We start from the raw sequence: 20510 nt of genomic DNA, 5'->3' as shown, positions 1-20510 counted from the left end.
AATTAATTAAATTGTAGCTTAAATGAAATCATTTATGTTTTAAGAATCGGAAATTATGAGATAACATTATACTATTACAGGTCGAAGTTTAAAAAGTTATATAACTTTTTAATCTTTGATCTTAAAAAGTAGCACGTACAAAAACACGCAAGAAAAATAATTCCAGTCAAGCAAGCAAAAAAAATTAGAAAAATGGATTATCAAATCTAATTAAAAAACCATTTTATTGACGTAAAATAGAAATATCTGTCGTCATGAAAATTATCTTTTTCAATTTTACTAACTATTTAAGTTAAAAATAATAGGCGCAGTTGACATATAATGGCAATTATTGTGCCATAAATAATAAACGATAAAAAAACATAAAATTATCAAATGGAAACAATCATACTCTATGAAACACGATTTTTATTATCTGAATAGTTTCAAAATATTCATGATTAATTGAAATTAAAAATAAATATTATATTGTTAATATTATTTTCTTTTTAAATAACGTTAAGTACTTACTGTTGATAAATTAAGTGTATCCATAGCCCGTTACGCAATAAAGAACAATCCAATAATTAAAAAAAAAATGAAACCATAAACTTTCAATCATTGAAAACATAACAAACTGTTAAATAAACAACAAAAGATTTTCTTAATTAAAAATCGTAACGGAATATGATTACAACAAAACTACAGATAATTCTAAAACTTCTAACGAAGTAAAAGTTTGTTCCCAAATAACAAATAGTTGTCACAAAGTCAGATGTCTTCATCTGAATCACTGAATGTCTGAACAAGTTTTGTGCACGAAATCATGTTTAAAACAAAATTATTTTACACTCGACCTTATGGTCAGAGTCTCAATTTAGTCTTTGGTTTAATCCCATCACGCCTGTTTTGGATGTTGTGTGGTCGAAGGTGCAGCAGGCTTGAAACACTGCAGCAAGAAGGCGGTATACATTACGAACGCCACAGAGAGCGCTATCAGTGCGTACATAAATATATTCAGTTCTGGTTGTCGGAACCGATTCTTTCGCAGCCATTCCAATACTTCGATCTCAGACATTATATCTCCTGCAACAAAATATCAAAAGCAACTAAAACAGAAGTGTCGGGCTTTAAAGACAGAGGAAGACCGAAGAAGGTATGGGTAGATTGTGTGAAAGAGGTTATGCGTATAAAGATATGACGGTTGATAGAAATGTATGGAAGATACTATGCAGACCTTCCTTAAGGCAGGAAGATGATGAAAATCTGAAAATAATTCTATAACTACCAATTCATAGTGGACTTTACTTACCTCTGTATATACTCGGGAACCGCTTTCTAAAGTACACAATAGCCGGTAATTTTGTTACTCCCCATTTACGGGCGTATCGTGGATCTTGCATTTTTACAAATGTTATATCCAAATTATCCGTCTCACTATCAATGTTTTCTAATTTATCCAAAACTGCTCTACTCTCCATTGATTTTTCATCTAAAATAAGGAAGATTTGAGTTACTTCTCAGATAAAATAACATTCAATACAATGATTTTGATACTTACAGAAATAAACAGCTAAAAATTCGTTCTCTTCCAAAAGTTTGTCTAACATTTTTCTGTTAACCTCCTCGATTTCATTTTTGATTTCAAAAACGTCTTGAGAAGTCAGCCATTGCAGTACTTTGTCCACATGATGCAAATCTCCGTCATACAACATTGGTACACGTTTACGGAAATACACTAACGATGGAATATTAACGACATTATGTTTCGCTGCAGCTTCTACGCTTGCTATCTTCACGAAATCAATACCATACTGATCCACTTCTCCGTCAATTTGTTCTAATGCTTCAAGTATTTCTTCACATTCCGGACAATCTTCGTCATCATCTAAAATTAAATTTATTAATCAAACTGAAATGTAAAGAAACTATGAACCAAATATTTTAAATTGATGTTTCTTGTACTTACAGAAAAAGACGACAAGCAAATGTGATTGATAAAGTAATCTTTCGAGCATTCTTTCGTTTACTGATTCAATTTCATCCGCTAATTCACGATTGTCATCATCTATAAGCCATTCTAATATCGATTCTTCGTTCTGCAAATCACCTTCAAATAGTAGCGGGTTTCCGTTTCTGTCAAATACAAAAACAAAAAAAGAATTATACCAAAAGTTTACACACTCGTATTACGACCAAACAAAAGATAGGCGTGAAGTGGAACCAATTCCGCGTTTCGTCTGATGAGTGTTTCCCCTTTCCTTATTAGCAAAAGGTGGAGAGGGGAAATGGATTTAACGCAGAACAGGACGTATAGGAAGAGAACGTTCTTTTCTGTTCGTCTCCTCCTCCTCTCCTCCGTTGATTAAAGGTAGACATCGCGTCTGCAATCATGGATGACTATGGGCAGCGATCGCTTCGCTTTTCGGCAACCAGATAGCCGCTGGTAGATGCCAACTAATAAAGCAGTTATTTTGGTTTATTTCATTAGTTAAGCTGTACCTAAAGTAAACCATAGCTGGGAACGTTTTAATGGAATATCGCTTAGCAAGCTGCGGATCTTGGATCTTCACCATATGAATACCATACACATCACATTCGTCATCTATCTTCTCCAAACCTTCAAGTATGTGGTCACAAATATGACAATTTAATTTATCTGAAAAAGAAAAGAAGCTAATCAGTTTAATTATTTATGGAGTATGTTCGAAATTTGAAAATATTTTATTCTATTACAGAAATAAACCGCCAAATATTGTGTTTCTTCAACCATTTTCTCTAACATCACTCTGGTTATTAGTTCTATACGGTCTTCCGTTTTCTGAGTTATCAACCACTGGAGAACTTCCTCTTCTTCAGCTAAAGATCCTTCGTAGACATTTGGTATATTATGCTCGAAGTATACTAAGACTGGAAAATCGGTTACACCATATTGTTCCGCAATTGAATAGTCTTGAGTCTTAACAAACTTTATCTCATGTCTGTCACAATCGTCATCTATATTCTCTAGTTCTTCCAATATTCCTGTACATTGCTCGCAATCAACTCCATCTGTAATTATCATAACCTCAACTTGAACTTTAAACTCTTAACTTTTATAAGATGAAAAAATTGAAACAAAACTATTCTATTCTACGTCTAAATATGAATTCATATCGAAGATATTAAAAAAACAAGCTATGTAGTAACTAAACTACACTAATAAGACAATCACAATAATTCAATAAACCACACGGGGATGGAAAATATTCGCAGGTATAGAATAATGTTTATGAATCGAGTGCATTTTATTTCTGGTATCAATGTATGTGAAAACGTGCCTCATGCTTTTAAACAAAACCAGGATATATATGGACTGAAGGAAATAAGGGATAGTACCCTCTAGTTCCTGTCCTTCCTCCTCATCGTGGCCTCTGTCTTTTTTTCTGACGGTCTTTTGCATTGCTTTCAAATTGCATATTTCGCATAATGTTTTATTCCCTATTAAGAATACATATATCTGTTACTAATTTTAGTTTTACGTTACTTTTAATTACCTGTTAAATATCTACTAATAACCAAAATAACTGAAACAGAATCAAACTGAAGAAAGAATGAAAGAATAATAGAAAGAAAGTATAAGGAAGATTATAAAAAAGTGTTAGAATTGAACCAAGATCAACTTACAAAAGTATACAGCCACGGACACCGATTCCTCTATCAAGTCCATCAAATCTTTTCCTTCTAGAGCTTCAATTATATCACCAGCTGGATTTTTCTGTGTCAGCAACCAACTAAGCAGTTGTTGTTCATCATATAAATCACCTGGAAACAAGTTTTAAAAAATGGAAACGAACAAAACGAAAGATCAGATAGTTGTTAAATCAATAATAATATTTGTAAAGAACGCTAGGAGGATTCGATTGGTGTCGTAGAGTCAGCTCAGCCAGAAAAACCTTTTCTACGTATACATACAGATAAAGTTCTACATACCAGCATAAATAACAGGTTCTTTAGATCCCAACTTGAAAAATAAGACAGCCGGTAAAGCGAACACCCCGTATTCTTTGGCCATTTGCCTGTCATCGATTTTGACGAAATTAATACCAGCTCCGTCCGCGTCATCATCTATGTGTTCGATCTCCGCCAACACTCTGGGGCATTGTTTGCAGTCATTACTGTCTAAAACATATAATAAGTGAAATACGACTTCAATTTTACAAAATACATATTGGAAAAAGTCCTTTTTCACTGTAAGTTTGATATTTATAAAAGTGGACATTGAAATGAAAACTCACAAAAGAATACGGCTACAAAATCAGATGTTTGTCTTATTTTTTGAAACATCTTTCTATTGACTTTCTCAATGTGGTCTGTTAGTTCCATGTTCTCTGGATTGGTCAGCCAGTCTAATATTTCTTCTTCGTCATCTATGTCGCCATCGTAATTAATATATTTAGTCTTCCTAAAGTACGTGATGCCTGGTGGATTGCGGAAACCATACTTCTTAGCCATCAGACGGTCACTGCACTTTACTATTTTTATTCCATATTCTGATGCTTCATCATCAATTAATTCCACATGTCTTAATACTCTTGGACTTCCCGGATCATCATCTCTGTCTGTAAATATAAAATATTTTAGTTTACGAAAAAAACCTTGTGTTTCAGATTAGATTAGATTTAAACTTACAAAATACAACAGCCAGAAACTCTTTAGTTTCAATATATTTGAACAATTCATCTCTATCTATTTCTTCAATCGACTCATCTTCCTTTTGTTTGATCATCCAATCGAGTACTTCAGACTCGTCCAATAGATTACCTACAATATTTAAAATTACTTCAATGCTGAAATGTTCATTAAATACAACATAGATAATTAAGAAACCACATCCATTTGATCTAATTAAAACTTACCAGTTACATCCAAAAATAGGCATGCGTACAACTACCATGCCGACATCATTCGTGTGTGAAATGAGCAATAATAAATACAATAATAGAAAATTGTATTTATTTAACAAAAAAAGATATTATATCAGCGCCGTTATAACATTGTAACAGTAAAATAAAACATACATGCTTAATTTCGATCAATCAATACAACCTTTTATATGTTTCACAACGCCAGCCCTATTAGAGACTAAACTAGCGGGTTAAGTAGTCTGTGCATCATTTAAATATATTTAAAGACAAACTAAATAACTGAAACTTTAATTATTGACTAGAATATCGTCAATTTTTGGTATTTTTTCACACAATTGGTGGTGTTTGTCGTTTACATTTTAAAGTTATTTTTTTAAATGTCTAGTAATTGTATTTATTTCGAATTTATAACAAAATAATGAGAATGAAAAGACTAGAAAACTATATGAACATGAAATACTTAAAACAATAAGTCTTCCAAGATGATACGGCAATATGCATACAAATAGAAATGCCTATGTTTGATGTTTCACTTCACCTTCCAGCACTAAATATTGGAATTCAAATAAAGTCGAATAACGATTTGTACACCTTCTTAGAGTTCTAAAATTCCAACATTTAGCACCATTGAGCTCCTTATCAAGAAATAAAATCAAAACATAATACTTATTAATTTTTCAATTTCAATGATGTTAACCTCAATTAAAAATATATTAGCTGATAGAATGAAGAAATTTTGTAATTTTTTTTTTGTCTAACTTGGTGAAATAGTTCGTGTACAGTATTAATACAACATACAAATATGTTAGATGTTGATAAGGTCCAAGAGATACGAATTCACAAATATTAAAAGATGAATTATTAATCAATGATTGAAATCTGAAAACATCAAGCAAATGTGAAATTGAATCTTGAATTGAGGTAAAAACGTTCGTCTCCTCTTGATACCTTACAATAGTTCATCCGGTAACAACATTTTAAATACGGATCTAACAATAAAAGTTTACCACCACCAAATATTGTCAGAGCCGAATAAACCTTTTTTCCCTTTAGTCGGCCTGTCGGGCTTCGCTAGAGCTTTGCCCTTGTTCCCCTTGCTCGGTCTCTCCAAGGCCGGTTGTTTCTTGTCTAGCTTCTTCGGTGAGACCTTGGTTGGCGTCGCCTTCGCCACTTTTGTCGGACTTTTTACTTTGGTCGGACAGCACTGGTAAGGTTCGTATGTCATTTTAGGGACAGCCGGTTTCGCTCCCAATCCAATGTAGAAACAGCGATCGCCTGCAGTCAGTAAAAATTTGTTGTTTATAACCCGTAAAATTGGAAAAACACAGTTACAGTTAACTTTAGAGTTAATACTGTGCAAATTTGTAATTTATGCGCCTATTTGTTATGCGCGCTATTAATTCTAAATATTATGTTAGTATAAGAACTAAAACATTTAATTCGGCAAGCGCTCGCGAATGACTGCAGGCGATAGCTACTTAGGACCCATGCGGGTTCTTTTGTTCGACCATGCAGATGTGTGACTGGGATACGTCGGTGCCTCCGTGCAGGGTCAGCTCTCAGGGTCCAATACTACCTATTTACCTGTTAAAATTTGTTTAATTCTACCGAAATAACTGTAATAATTGTTGTCATCCTCTTCACCATCTCCGTCAGTGCTGACTCTGGTGTCAGTCTCATCGTCATCTTCTTCACTTTCGTCTTCATCATCATCGTCATCATCATCACCATTGTTATCGTCGTCATCGTCATCATATTCATCCGCAATATCGGCGTCATTTTCATTATCATCGTCGTCGTCGTCGTCATCATCATCATCGTCGTCGTCGTTATCATCATCATCGTCGTCGTCATCATCATCGTCGTCGTCATCATCATCGTCGTCGTCATCGTCATCGTCGTCGTCATCATCATCGTCGTCGTCATCATCATCATCGTCGTCGACATCATCATCATCGTCTTGATCTTTGCGGTTTATTTTATGACCTTTAAATTTTGGTTGCAACTTTAGCTTTGGTTTAAGCTTTTCTGGTGTCAATTGTGACTCTTTCCGCGTGTTCATCTTAATGACATTCAAGTTCCGTTTACTTCTTTTGAGACCTGAGGCTTTATCACCATCTGCATTGGCCATTGTTTTAGTATTAGTATTATATCTTTTTCGGTGGCTATCTTCACCTGCAGGCATTAGTAACTGTCATGCAAAATGACGTAGCTCAAACATTCAGTAATAAAGGCTTAAAATATTATTTTATTTGTACAAACATAAAGAATGATGTCATGCATATTGTTGGAAACGACGATATAAGACTTAAATAATTTGTATTTCATAAATATCAAAATAATAATTTTTAAAATGGATGTGGAATCTTACTTTTTTGATCTACTAGCCACTGCAGAACCTTATTTTCGTTCTTTAAATCACCTATAAACAGGATAAAATCTATATTACAATCCTAACATAATGTTGGCAAAAATATATTTTTGTTAATATCGGCTTAAAAATTATAATATCAATTTTGTTTATATAATTCTAGAAAACAAGAAAGATAACACTAAAATATCTCGTAACTTAAAATACATACGTTTTGAGAAGGCATCTTCTGATTCATAAAATAATTACAATTACCGCGTAGTAAAAATTCCATAAAAAAATACAAACACACAAATTCACTTACCGTCATACATTATAGGTACACCTGTTTCATAGTAAACCAAAGCAGGGAAACTGAAAATACCAATATCTGATGCCAATTTAGAATCTTTAGATTTGACAAACTGAATACCGTGTTTGTCTGTATCATCATCAATCGTCTCTAATTCCTCTAGTATATCGTCGCAAGTGTCACAATCTTCACTATCTGGAAAAAGATGGACCAATAAATATTATTTAAGGAGAACCACAAATCCACAAACTCAAATTGTAGCCGCGACATCTTGCGCGCGGAGAAAAATAAGACATAATTAGTAGCCTATACGTTCTTCCAGGATATGTTCTATATATAAGCCAAATTTCAGCAAGATCCATTTAGCCTTTCCGGAGATACCTTCAAACAAACATCCATCCTACCATCCATCCATCCATCTAAACAGTTATAATATTAATAAGATTACAATATGTTAAAAAAATAGAAAAACAAAATAAAACTTACAAAAGAATACTGCAAGATGTTCAACATCGTCAATCAGGTCTTTGAGTGTTTTCCTGTCAACGTTTTCAATAACGTCTGGTTGGGAATCGTGCAGTTCCAGTACCCACTTCAATATAGCATCTTCATGCATTAAATCACCTTCGTAGATTGTCCTGAATTTATGGCGATAGAAAGCTAAAGCTGGCAATTCCGACAGATCATATTCTTTGTCCACACCTTCGTCTGATGTCTTAATAAAATCAATATTCTTCTCTTCACATTCATCGTCGATGTTCTCTAATTCACTTAATATTTTTTGAGATTTCTTGTCACCCTCTTTATCTATAAATATTTTATAATTATAGTCACATTCAAATCAAATAGTATCTAGAATAATGGTATGTATACTCACAGAAGAAGACTACCACATGATCGTTCTCTTCCAAAATTTTCTCTAACATTCTAGAGTTGACTTCCTCAATTTTTCCAGGAATTTCAAGTGTATTTTCATCAGTAAGCCAAGCTAATACTTCATCTTCATCTTCAATATCACCTGGAAATTTAATTACAATTTATAAATGATGTTAATATTTCTTTATAGTACAAATACTAGATATATCATTGTAATATTATTTACCTTTATAAATAAGAGGGTCTTTATTCCTGAAGAAAACAAGTGTGGGGAAAGTCTTGATGCCGTACTTTTTAGCTAACGCGATATCTTCAGTTGTAACAAATATTATACCAGTTTCATCTAATTCATCGTCTATATTTTCTAATTCGTCCAAAATGTTATCACATTCTTCACCTTCTTCACATTTGCCACCTGGAATAAAAAAACACGCCATTAAAATTTTTTGTAATTATAAAATTTTTGCATTTGGGTGTCAATGCGTCAATCTTTGTAAAGATATGAGATGATCACTTACTGAAATAGACAACAACATATTCATGTTCCTCAATTAATTCTGTTAAAATTTCGTCAGTAACTTCTTCGATAGTTGCACTGTTCTTTTGTTCAATAAGCCATTCCAGCACTTCATCTTCATTCATAAGGTCACCTTCATAGATTGCAGGAATATTTTCTTCGAAGTAAACTAAAGTTGGTAAATGATCTATTCCATATTGCTTGGCTTCAGCGTCATTATCCATTCTTACTATTACAATACCTTCCTTTTCCAATTCGTCATCGATGTTTTCTAATTCATTTAAGATTCTGATATCTTGCTTATCGTCTTTGTCGTCTGTAATTATGTAAAGATTACTAAATAGTAGCCTTAAAAGTCAAGATGGAATAATAGTAAATTATAATAAATACTTACAAAATATCACAGCTAAGTATGGCGTACTTTCTATTAATTTGTCCATCATTTCATCGGTTACCTCTGGGATTTCACTATGACGTTTCTGGTGGAGCAACCATCCTAATAGTTCATCTTCCTTCATTAAATCACCTTCGTAAATATGTGGTATTCCTTTCTCGAAAAACACCATTGTTGGTATATTCTCAATTCCATACTCTTTGGCTTCTTTGTCGTCGTCTATCTTAACAAATGCGATGTCATTCTGGTCACATTCATCGTCAATGTTTTCAAGTTCTGCTAATATTTTCTGGCTCTTTTTCTGGTCCTTGTCATCTGAAAATTTTTCAGAAATCTGTATTTTATTTTATGTCTGTTTTAAAAAATTATTAACTAAGGTTCAATGGTTAGAGCTACAATTTACGCCAATATGGAGTGTTGTGTTTGTACTGTGAATAAAATAAATTGTAAATAGTGCTACTTACAGAAAAGTACGGCAACGTAGGGCATTTTCTCAATTATGAGGTCAAGCATTTCATCGGTAATGTCTTCAATTTCATCGCTTTCAGCTTGGTGTCTGAGCCAATCAAGTACTTTCTCTTCTTCTTCTAGATTACCTTCGTAAAATGTAGGAATACCTTTCTCGAAGTATAATAGTGTAGGCACTTTTTCAATACCATATTCTTTAGCTTCGTCATCGTTGTCAATTTTAACAAATGCTATTCCAAGTTGATCACATTCATCGTCAATATTTTCTAGTTCGTTAAGGACTTTTTGGGATTTACGATCATTATTGTCATCTGTAAATATTAACGTGTAAGTTAAAAATTATAATATTCCTTCATCCAATTATGTATTGTCAGGAAGAAAATCCGACTGTGTGCCGGTGTACTGGCACAATACTAGCCTTACTAAAATGTCGAAGTCTATGTTCCCTCACTAATCATTCTGACACTTGACTTTAGCAATGTAAGCGCGCTAAAGGATTGTAATTAATAATGTTTGAAATTATTTAAATAAAATAATACTTACAAAACAACACTGCTACGGTTTTTCCATCTTTGATCAATCGATCAAGCATTTCGTCGGTAACATCTTCGATTTCATCTTTTTCTAGTTGATCCACAAGCCATTCAAGCATTTCTTCTTCATTTTCGAGATCGCCTACGCAGAAAGTATTTATTTTTAGTGACATCAAATTTAACGAGCTAAGGAGACTACAAAATTAGGCCGAACATGTCGTCGAGTTAAATAGCTATAGAGAGATATTTTACCGTCATAAACATTAGGTATCTGCTTTTCAAAGTAAACGATAGCTGGAAGATTGTCAATGCCGAATTCTATAGCGGCTTTCTTATCATCAATCTTAACAAACTGAATTCCGTGACGGTCGCAATCATCATCAATTTTTTCAAGCTCTCCTAATACTGTCATCGATTCTTCATCACCATGATCGTCTGAAACAGTACGAGTTATTTTAAAAACATTAAATGGTTTTTCTATGGTTGTTTTGAATAGAATTTAAGAAAAATAATTGTACTTACAAAACAAAACGACGAGGTTGTCTACGTTCCCAATTAGTGTATTAAGCGTTTTGGCTGTGACGTCCTCAATAACGTCCTCCTCATCTCCAGTCGACTTGTTCGCTATCAGCCACTCTAACACATCTTCCTCTCTGCTTAGTTCACCTTAAATATATAGATATTAAAATTAACATTAATTAATCATCATTAGAGTTTATATTACGCCCACTTTTAATTATAAGACTGATGACGGTAACATAATAAAACTTGAACCTGTTATCTAAACATTTATGACGTTTATTATGCTATAAAGAAAGCATTTGATTGTAATTTAATTTCCTGACATGTGGAACGTCAGCATATAATGAGTCACACACCTTCGTAGATAATAGGTATTTGATGCCTGTAGTATACTAATCTTGGCAATTCTCCAAGACTGTACTCTTCGGCGAGCTCCTCATCGTGGATCTTCACGAAGCCGATTCCGAGCTGGTCGGCTTCGTCGTCGATGTTCTCCAGCTCCTGTAGAGCCTTAGCGCACTTCTTGCATTCCGGTTTATCTGAAACGTACCGCATTAACGTCTAATATAGTTAGAAACGAACCAAATTTTGATCCTACTTCCTCTCATGCTTCGTAAGGATTTGTGGCAGTGCAGGTAAGCGCAATGCTCAGTGAATTGAGTGCGTTAAAAGAAAGTTAATTGAGTGTAAACACAATAGACCTCGTGTGTCGGGCTGATGTGATCTTTAAACTTTTGTACGGTACGTCTACTTTAACTTATCGTACATGACAATAAAAGCAGGAGATGTGCTCGGTGCTCGGAATTTGGGTATTCATTGAATGTGCATACCAACCTAAATTCACGGGGTTTGCTAGAAATCCGCTAAATAAACTAATCTACTTCAATTTCTAACATAGCAACAGTGACTGGTGTATCGTTTGTTCGAATTACAGAATGTGTGTCGGTATAGTTTCTACGCAGACAACTTTCACAAATAGCATGCTCCTGTTTCTATACTGGCTATTTCCTATCATGAAATATTAGGTCAAGGTCAACAAATTTTCTTCATTTATTATAATTCTGAACTGGAAACTTGTACAATAGGGATATAGTTAAACAAGTAATTAAATTTTTGTTATCTCATCTCATTTAATTTACCGATTAGAATGTAGGGACGACGTGTTCGTGACAAGTCGGTCCGTCAATCCGAGCTGGCTGGCGAGACAGAAATAGGACGGCAAAAATAACTCGCCGCACGGCCAGATAATGCTAACGCGATTTTGATTCTAACCTTCTCCTACAACGGATGGACATGCATTGCTTTGAAGGAACATATCAAAGAAAAGACAGAACAGCGATAGGCCAAAAGATAATATAGATGACAAACAATGAATTGACGAAGAAGCAATTTTGCAGTGCTCGTGTCTACTTTTATTTGTTAAGGCATTACGATTCCGATTTCTTGACTAATATATCAATGAATATCTATAGACAGTGTCGCAGTGTCGCCTTGGCCTCCGAGCTAAGCACTCAGATATAATTGTTCACCAAATTCCCCGTTTTCAATGCTCCTTCAGTAGACAATTCTATAAATTCTTGAAACTCCTCAATTTATTCTTCAATGCAAGCGAAAAGCGGATCCGCACTAAAATTTAAGTATCTAGTCTAGTAAGCCAGCAGCTACAGCAACACCGACATTAAAATTCATGCCGCGAGCTGAAAACCTTACTTACTGAGCAGCGGCCCGCATTTACTGAGATCGGGACCTACGTCAAAAACACAGTCAAACACACGGCACGATTATTTTCTTACAAACAGTGTCGTCTACATTTCAGTTAAGCCAACAGAGAAGAATAACTACTCGATTACTAGAATCTTACAGTACTTTTTATTTTGTTAGTTTAGAAAATAGCTCAAATTTTACCACAATAGCTGATGATCTGGTTAAAGTACAAGAAAACCCGAGAATATGTGTTCAATACTCACAAAATAGAACGGCTACGTATTCTGTTTCTTCTATGATTTTTTCTAGAATTTTCTGATTTACTTCTTCTATCCGGTCAGGGAGATCCATTGCTTCTAAGCTCGTCAGGAAATCCAGGACACTCTCTTCGTCCATGAGATCTCCTAAGGTATAATCGAATTTAAGTTTATAATTAATACCAATTTAACACAATCACTTATTCTTTTAAATTCAAATGTTTTTATATATACGATATTCTGTTTAGTTTTTAAGTTTTAGTGACATAACTGTTCAAATAAGAAATTAAATTTTTAAATCATTGCCAAGTTCTTGGTTTAGGCAAATCATTGTGAAGAAGCCAAATACGCAGGAAAAAAATTGAACAATTAGGTGTAAAAGTAAAAATTTGACCTTCGTAAATAATCGGCTCCTTCTCACGGAAGTACGTGAGGGCGGGGAATTTCGTGATGCCATATTGCTTTGCGAGTCTCTTGTCGTTGATCTTGACAAAGTCGACGCCGAAAGTGTCCGTGTCGTCATCGATCTTCTCTAGCTCTTCCAGTACTTTGTCACAAGTTACGCAGCTTCTGGCATCTGTTGACATAAATTAATCTTCGTCATAAACATTTTCTTTACTTTGCCTCTCTCTACGTGTGATTGGCACATCACGTTTTCATCAGATAGATCGATCTATGTAACATTAATTTCAGCCACACCTTCTTAATCATTTCATCTTTTCCTTAATCCATCTATCACTTACCGTGAGTTTCTGAGTCCAAAATTCGTGTTTAAAACAGATTTTTATCTCTATTTACTCAAAGATAATGACAGGGATGACGATATGTTTTATACAAATACTCTGATCTCAGAAACCGACGGGTAATAGGGCTTGATACATTTGATTGAATTAAAGCACGGCGAAACTATTACATATTAGTGTAATTAAGCACGTACGAGTATCGTACAATAAGAATCTTTTAAATTCACAAATAGCTGCTTAAATATTGTACTTCAATTGATTGCAAGTAAAATGCCTATGTATTTTAACCTTGTGTCTATTCCATTTGTTTGCAATCTTTTTCCGCAAATATCTTCTCTCAGACACCGACGTCATTACGTAGAGAATTATTTCCGAAGCTCCAACAGACGCACTACATACCAAGTTAAACTAAAATGTATGCAATCGACAAATAATTGTTTAATACAGTTTCCAAGATAAATTGCTTAGGTACAGCTACAGTTAATATTATTTCAATATTTTCAAGGCTCTCTGTGTTATTTTATAAGAACTAAAGAATCTGATTCAACTCATCTTGATGGGAAAAGTTCCCGGTAAAAAGAGTGTTGGTCGCAGAAAAAAGTCCTGGTTGCGCAACATCCGAGAGTGGACAGGGGTTGCGAGTGCCGCCCAACTTTTTCGCCTCGCAAGAGACAAAGGAAAATATGGAGAACTGATCGCCAACCTTCGCTAGTCGGAGAGGCACCTCAAGAAGAAGAAGAAAGAATTGTTAAGGACCGGGCACTGTGGCAATCGATGGGGGAGGCCTACGTCCAGCAATGGACAAGTTTAGGTTGAGTATGGTAATGATGATGAAGGAATTGTCTCGCTATTACAGATAATATACTATTTTATATAAAGGCCATGAATAGACGTCGCTATGAACACGGAAGATTGCTACAACTACGAGGCTAGGAATGAAGGCAACAAAAACCACTCTATTAAATGAAATTAAATTCAAACTAAACTTAAACCACCAAAATTAAGTGGTGATAATTAATCGATTTTAATTCTCAAATATCTACAAATATTATCAATTAAAACATAATTTAATGACATTGAACGAACCACAACCGACAAGGATTCCGGTGGAGCAACTTACAATGTTCTCTTGTGTGTTATTCTTTATTAATTTACTAGAATTTATATTAAGTAATTGTAATAATAATTTAATTTATATATTTGAGTGAAACATAAACTCGTTGCGAATGTAAATAGTCATATGTGTGTAGGATTTACGAGCTACGGTCACATCGCGGTCCATACTGCGGCCGCGCGGAAAATTAACGGCTTGCAACGCTTTGCATAACCTCAAACTTCGAAAATAAACGAATTACTCCGTTTACAATATCGCTTTTAATTATTACTATCTAGTTAAATATATTTATCAGCATAAGAATACGTATAAGAACTAAATTATAGTTTTTTAGTAGGCAGAGGAATTGCATCGCATGTTGCCTATCAATACCTGTAATAATCCCTAATCAAACTAAAAAAGGAACCTAGATTAAGGGTTTCATACAAGTTTTTCGTTTAATAAAAAGACGATTTTAGAAATGTCTTTATTTTTGTGTTTTTGATGAGGTTTAGTTTGACAATCGAAACCTATGAAGTATGGGATTATTTTTGTTTGACGATAAATGTCATACTTAATGGACGGGTGTCATAGTATCGGACCGTACACGCATAATGAACTATGAACTATTGAGAATAATTTAGATATTTTGTTACTTTTCGTATTTATTAAAGTTATTTAGCTATTTTTATAAATAATATCGCACAATGAACTAAAAAATCATTTGACACCGTTTTATTGCTTGTCAAAACCTTAATTTATTTATTCACTTTTGAAGAATGAAATAGGAATAGAAAGATATAATATTTATATTGTTATTCAAAAGCAATAATCACGATATTTTCAATTGCAACATAATCCTAACACTTACCCAGTACTGAACTGGAATGTCTTGATTCACTGTCCGTTTTAGTTTTCTTACACAATTACAAGATCAAAAAGTGTTGCTATATTTCTTTGAAATATGAACACTAAAATACACATGTCCGTGAACAAAAATATCAAATAGCTTAAAATTATGATAAATTATATGTATTATGTTATTTATCACATAACTCAATATGGTTTTTTATTTAAAAAAAATCTTCTATTTACTGCTAAGAGTAAAAATCAATGTCACATCTCAAAATTTTATTTTATTTACTGGATACTAGCTATTGCCCGCGAGTCCGTCCGCGTGGAATTAAAAAAAAAAAAGTACCTTACGTGTTCTTTCAGAACACACTACAACTATGCCACATTTTAGCGAGATTCATGCAGCCATTTTGGAGATACCTTCTAACATCCATCCATCCATCCATCTATCCAAACATTTGCTAAATGCGAGTATTAGTAAGACACATACAAATGCAGACAATATGCTCTGGTAGATACGAATGTTTCGCCAACAGTATTTCAGGATGTCAAAATGCTCGATTTGTTCTATTGACAGTTCATAAATAAATAAACAAATGTATATCTATGGTCGGTATTATCTTAGGCTATTTAAAAAAATGTAATTTTGCATAGATACCTCTGGGTAGCGAGGTTACGCGAGTATATAGATATAGAGTGTACAATTATAAACAAACACCGCATTGCGCGGGAGTATGCGCGCTGCAATTGTTTCGTAACGAAAAGGGCACATTCATACACACCGGGGAAGAGAGGTGAGCAGATTATTCAAATTAAAATCAAATGAAAGTGAGCTTTATTCCATTGAAACAAGGTTTATTTTAGTTTCCACCACTATTGTTACCAAGGGCAAGCGTAAAATAAAATACGTGATATTCAACATTGTTTCAATTATATAAAACTCGGGTAACAAACTGAACTGCTCTCCGCCACGGTGTGTACGTACCTTAATGGTGGGTTTCCACTGTCAAAACTATACGCACTAACATATTACCATCCCTTTCCGTCTTTTTAAAAACAGAGATATTAATATATTCGACGTAACAGAGGAAACCTACTGTAATAAGACCTAACGAAACAGACGAATTTAGACTGACAAGTTGATTTATGCGCGGAAATGAACTCTATCTTATAAATATTTTAGGTTCTATTTTAAAACGGGGATTAAATATTTGTATATATCAATAAATAAAGCTTTTACTAAATTGACTAAAATCAGAAACTACTATCTAAATTAAAGCTTTCATTCCTTATTGATTGATCAGGTTAAATTAAAGTATAATTTTATGTGTCCTTGCTTTCTGTACAGATAAGCATCAATATTATTTTGTTTCTTTTTATTCGACCTAAAATCGCTCTTATTTTAAATGAAATATATAATTTCCCATAACCGAGATGATTAATATGAATTAATTAAAATAGGATTGTTGTCGATCATCGTATTACGTGAATAGGAACGTAACAATCTGATTCACCAAAAATCAGCTGCCAATAAATTAATAGCTGCGTTACTAACGCCATTATAGATTTAAAAAAATGAGATTTACCGCTGTTATTACTCATAAAATAATTCGGTCGTAAGTTTTTTCTGCCGAAGCACCTGTAAAGATTTTATTTTATCTGTGGAAATAGTCGAATGGTGGAATACGAACTTTCCAACGGTCGACCACGTGACTTTATGACCGTTACGTCATTAGACTACATTATGGTATTTCTCGTGAAATGATCTAGTGTCAGTGATTAGACAGTGGGAAATAATAGACATTTATAAATGTCAGAATTCTTTGTTTTTGACTATCTATACATAACTATCTTAAATTGTGTTTTAAAATTACTTTTAAGTACGAAACTGAAACATTGGTTTGTCAATTTCCTTTTTTCCCTATTAACTACTATAGAGTATACCCACATTTGGAGAATAGTGCTCAAAGAAATCAGACATTCTTATTACTTATTACAGACAATAAATTTTCAGTTACCAAGCGAAAGAACTATAGTTTATTTTTAATAAATCGTACAGGAGTCCGTAAGATACGCCAAGGCTAATAAATCTCTACGGAATTAACACGAAACCTATTTCTACTTTAGTTTTTATTTTTAATTTTAGTTTTCTTCTCGCTTCTTGATTAATGCACGAACGGAAAATTAATTTTTGTTTTTTGTTGGAAAACCATAGATAAGTTGTTTTGACATTTTTGTGATTTACGCGGTATAGTCAAATAAACAGATTGCAAAATGTTCAAAGGATAGAATCGAAATTTCGTTGTTGTATATAAATATAATATTTTTAATTAATTAATGTCCATATTTTTAATTTTCTACCTTTCTTTCCGTTAATATTTGGCATATATAAATTAGGAATACGTAATATAAGTGTAAAAGTTGTTTGGAAAATCCTGAAAAGTGAGGATTTGATGCATGTATTTGGAGAGAAAGAGTTATGTAAATGACTGCAGCTAATAGTAAAGAATATTCTCTTAGCATCTGTTTGCAACAATGCTACAGTTATTTGGGTTAACTGCGTCGAAAATATTCTAAATCTAATGTAACAACCTACAAACGAATTTTCTTAAGCAAATTGAAGTAGTTACAATGAATAGATTGTGAAAATAATTGCCGCGTGTAAACCCTAAATGTCATGGCAGTACCTGGTGGCCTAATGTCAAATTTTCCCGCCAACATTGACGCCATGTTTGTCCTTGCTTTTATATATTTTTCCGTTAACCTCGCCCGCGCGATTTTTTACGTCCATTTTGTAGAGAAAAATGTCATGATTTTCATTAATTCGGTAACTAAATTGATAACGTGCGATGATTTTGGATGTTATCCAAACGCAACAGTTGTGTTGCGGAGCATTTTCGTAATTATGTCTTTTCTCTAAAACATTATACTGGCAACTGGCACTATTTTTAAAATACAAATCGTTTTAAATACCGGCAGGCGTTGTCAGATCAAACTAACATCGTATAACCAAATTCTGTAACTCGATTCACGTTGGAGATGCCTGAAGATTAACTTTGTAGTAAATCTTAAAAGATCTGGGAGTGGTAATATTTCTTTTTTTAAATTTTATAAAACTACCGCGTGAGGCCTATTTTAATCTGATCACGGATAATAAGATCACGACGTAGAAATGGCTTGTGGATTTTAAAGATTATGACTGTTTCTTTACTAGAACTTAAAGTATTTAGTAACATAAATGTTTTCTCAAAATTCTGAAGAATTTTTTAGTTAAAATAAGCCCACGATAATAAATTTAAGAATGAAATTAAAATATGAAAGTAACCAGTTAAAGTTTTCAACGGATCGTTGTATGTTATGTTCCTGATGATCTGCGCGGAATGTTTATGAAGTTTAATGTTTTGTTTATGTTTATTTTGACGTCGGACATTGATGTGAAGCTTTCAGAGCGACCGCCGCGTATATTAGTTATGAAGCTAGTTGTGAAGAGACCGTTCCAAACCGAGGGAGTATTGCAAACAGTACCGATGCGAAAGTTCATTAGACAAATGACCGTTTTGTCATTTTGACATTGATTAATTAAAAGTTTTCGCGTCTTGAATAATTACAGCGACGTCGTCTGTTCAAACGTTTCTTTGAATGAATACAAATACAAGGAGTACAATCGTGTACTGACTATAGCAACTTGACATTTAGTACTTAGACTACATAGAGACAGTCCCATCGTCAGACATCATCGGGTGACAGAGAGCGACGTGTCAATGGACACCATAAAACGTTGGCGACAAACGAAAATAGTCGAAATGCCAACACAACGTAAGAGAGATCTATTTCAGCGGAACAGTCGGCGGCGGCGACGCACTCCGTCTCCGCTATAGTTTTAGCCGGTGCGGAGCGTAGGCGCCCGGCGACCTTGCCGCGCCAGTGCCGGTGCCGTGGAGCCAGAGACTCGCCGCCATTTTAGGCGTCGTCGACGGCCGCAGCGGCCGGGTCAAGTTTTATGTCTGTTGCATAACGAAACGCAGGACCGAGCGAAGCTTCGAAAATATCGGGCGGTCCTCCGCGCCCGACCGAAGATCATTAACTCGACGATAACCCATTTGGACGGGCGCCGTCGGCGCAGGCCTGGCGAGGCGCCAGCGCCGGGCCGCACTTACACCAGTACACCGCAACGAAGTCCTTGTCCTCCAGTATTCGCTCCAGCTGCTTGGCGGTGACCTCCTCGATCTGGGGTTCGGCTTTGTGCGGGGCGGACTTGCGCGCGAGCGCGGGCGGCGCGGCGAGGAGGAGCGCCGCGAGGGCCACGAGGGCCGTCAGCCACCGAGCCATGTCGAGGGCGCGCGCGAACTGAAGCCGCGCGTGCGCCGCCGCCGTGCGCGCACACTCGCACCTCGCGCCCAAACGCGCATGCGCAATCGCCGCACGATCGCCCGCCCGCCCAACCTTTCACTCTCGCCGCCCTATCACATTTTGCCGGACAAAAACAAGACTTCGAAAACAAAACTTGTTGATAGTTTTAATTAAACTAGATTAGCTTTTGTCTTAAGTGACATTATTGGTTTTAATTATTTAAGAATATTGTTTCAATTATTAAGATAGATTCACACATAGAAACGCACATACATAAAACATAATTACATACGCGCGAAAAACATTGGCATCCTGAGTCATTCGGAATAATAATTAATCTTACTAATATGAATGACTAGCTTTATACCGCGACTTCGTCCGCGTACTATTTATAAGTCCAAAACAAACTTTCACCTCACATTGACAAATTTGAAAAATGTAGGAAACCCATAGAAAAGTGTTTTAGAGGAATGATGAGATGAATTTTGTAAATTTCTTAATACTCGCCTCCGTAGCATCAGAAACCTGTGCGCTAGTGTCTAGGCCATTAGGCCTGTTTAGCTAATTTCAGCTGAGCATTGATACATAACAGACATTCAACCAGATTACTCTTTTATGTATATATCTTATTTATTACTTATATTGTAAA

The 20510-nt window shown here is 34.7% G+C and overlaps 1 protein-coding gene across 5 annotated transcripts; it reads right to left on the bottom strand.

Annotated features, from left to right (window-relative positions):
* Positions 1–646: 646 nt before the first annotated feature.
* On the bottom strand, positions 647–19942 carry hlk (hulk). 5 transcript variants are annotated; one of them, XM_013315884.1, is made up of 26 exons: positions 19669–19942; positions 13215–13397; positions 12827–12967; positions 12574–12606; positions 11216–11398; positions 10860–11003; positions 10590–10772; positions 10348–10479; positions 9801–10115; positions 9337–9651; positions 8944–9258; positions 8652–8840; positions 8427–8567; positions 8036–8356; positions 7562–7744; positions 4651–4782; positions 4257–4580; positions 3952–4140; positions 3646–3783; positions 3358–3459; positions 2716–3030; positions 2482–2638; positions 1949–2115; positions 1541–1867; positions 1292–1471; positions 647–1065 (listed from the first exon to the last, which is right to left on the bottom strand). In XM_013315884.1, the coding sequence occupies exons 1-26, from the start codon at positions 19838–19840 to the stop codon at positions 878–880; spliced, it is 5169 nt and encodes a 1722-aa protein (XP_013171338.1). In that variant the 5' UTR covers positions 19841–19942; the 3' UTR covers positions 647–877. The 5 variants fall into 5 exon arrangements, with proteins under 5 accessions (XP_013171338.1, XP_013171331.1, XP_013171324.1 ...); XM_013315877.1 differs by lacking the exon at positions 3358–3459 and having other exon boundaries at positions 648–1065; positions 19669–19866; XM_013315870.1 differs by lacking the exon at positions 12574–12606 and having other exon boundaries at positions 648–1065; positions 19669–19866.
* Positions 19943–20510: the final 568 nt, after the last annotated feature.

Source organism: Papilio xuthus, unplaced genomic scaffold (assembly GCF_000836235.2).
Source record: "Papilio xuthus unplaced genomic scaffold, Pxut_1.1 DF829129.1, whole genome shotgun sequence".
Lineage (NCBI taxonomy): Eukaryota > Metazoa > Arthropoda > Insecta > Lepidoptera > Papilionidae > Papilio > Papilio xuthus.
The sequence above is the reverse complement of the archived record's forward strand: the minus strand, read 5'-3'. Positions and strand labels throughout refer to the sequence as shown.

What these genes read in the sequence shown, in the direction of transcription:
- hlk (XM_013315884.1), bottom strand. Translation starts at nt 19,840, where the DNA reads ATGGCTCGGTGGCTGACGGCCCTCGTGGCCCTCGCGGCGCTCCTCCTC. An exon ending in ATACGTAGCCGTTCTATTTT is followed by an intron (nt 12,607 to 12,826) that starts GTGAGTATTGAA and finishes TTTTTGACGTAG; the next exon opens with GTCCCGATCTCAGTAAATGC. An exon ending in TCATGTGGTAGTCTTCTTCT is followed by an intron (nt 8,357 to 8,426) that starts GTGAGTATACAT and finishes AAATATTTATAG; the next exon opens with ATAAAGAGGGTGACAAGAAA.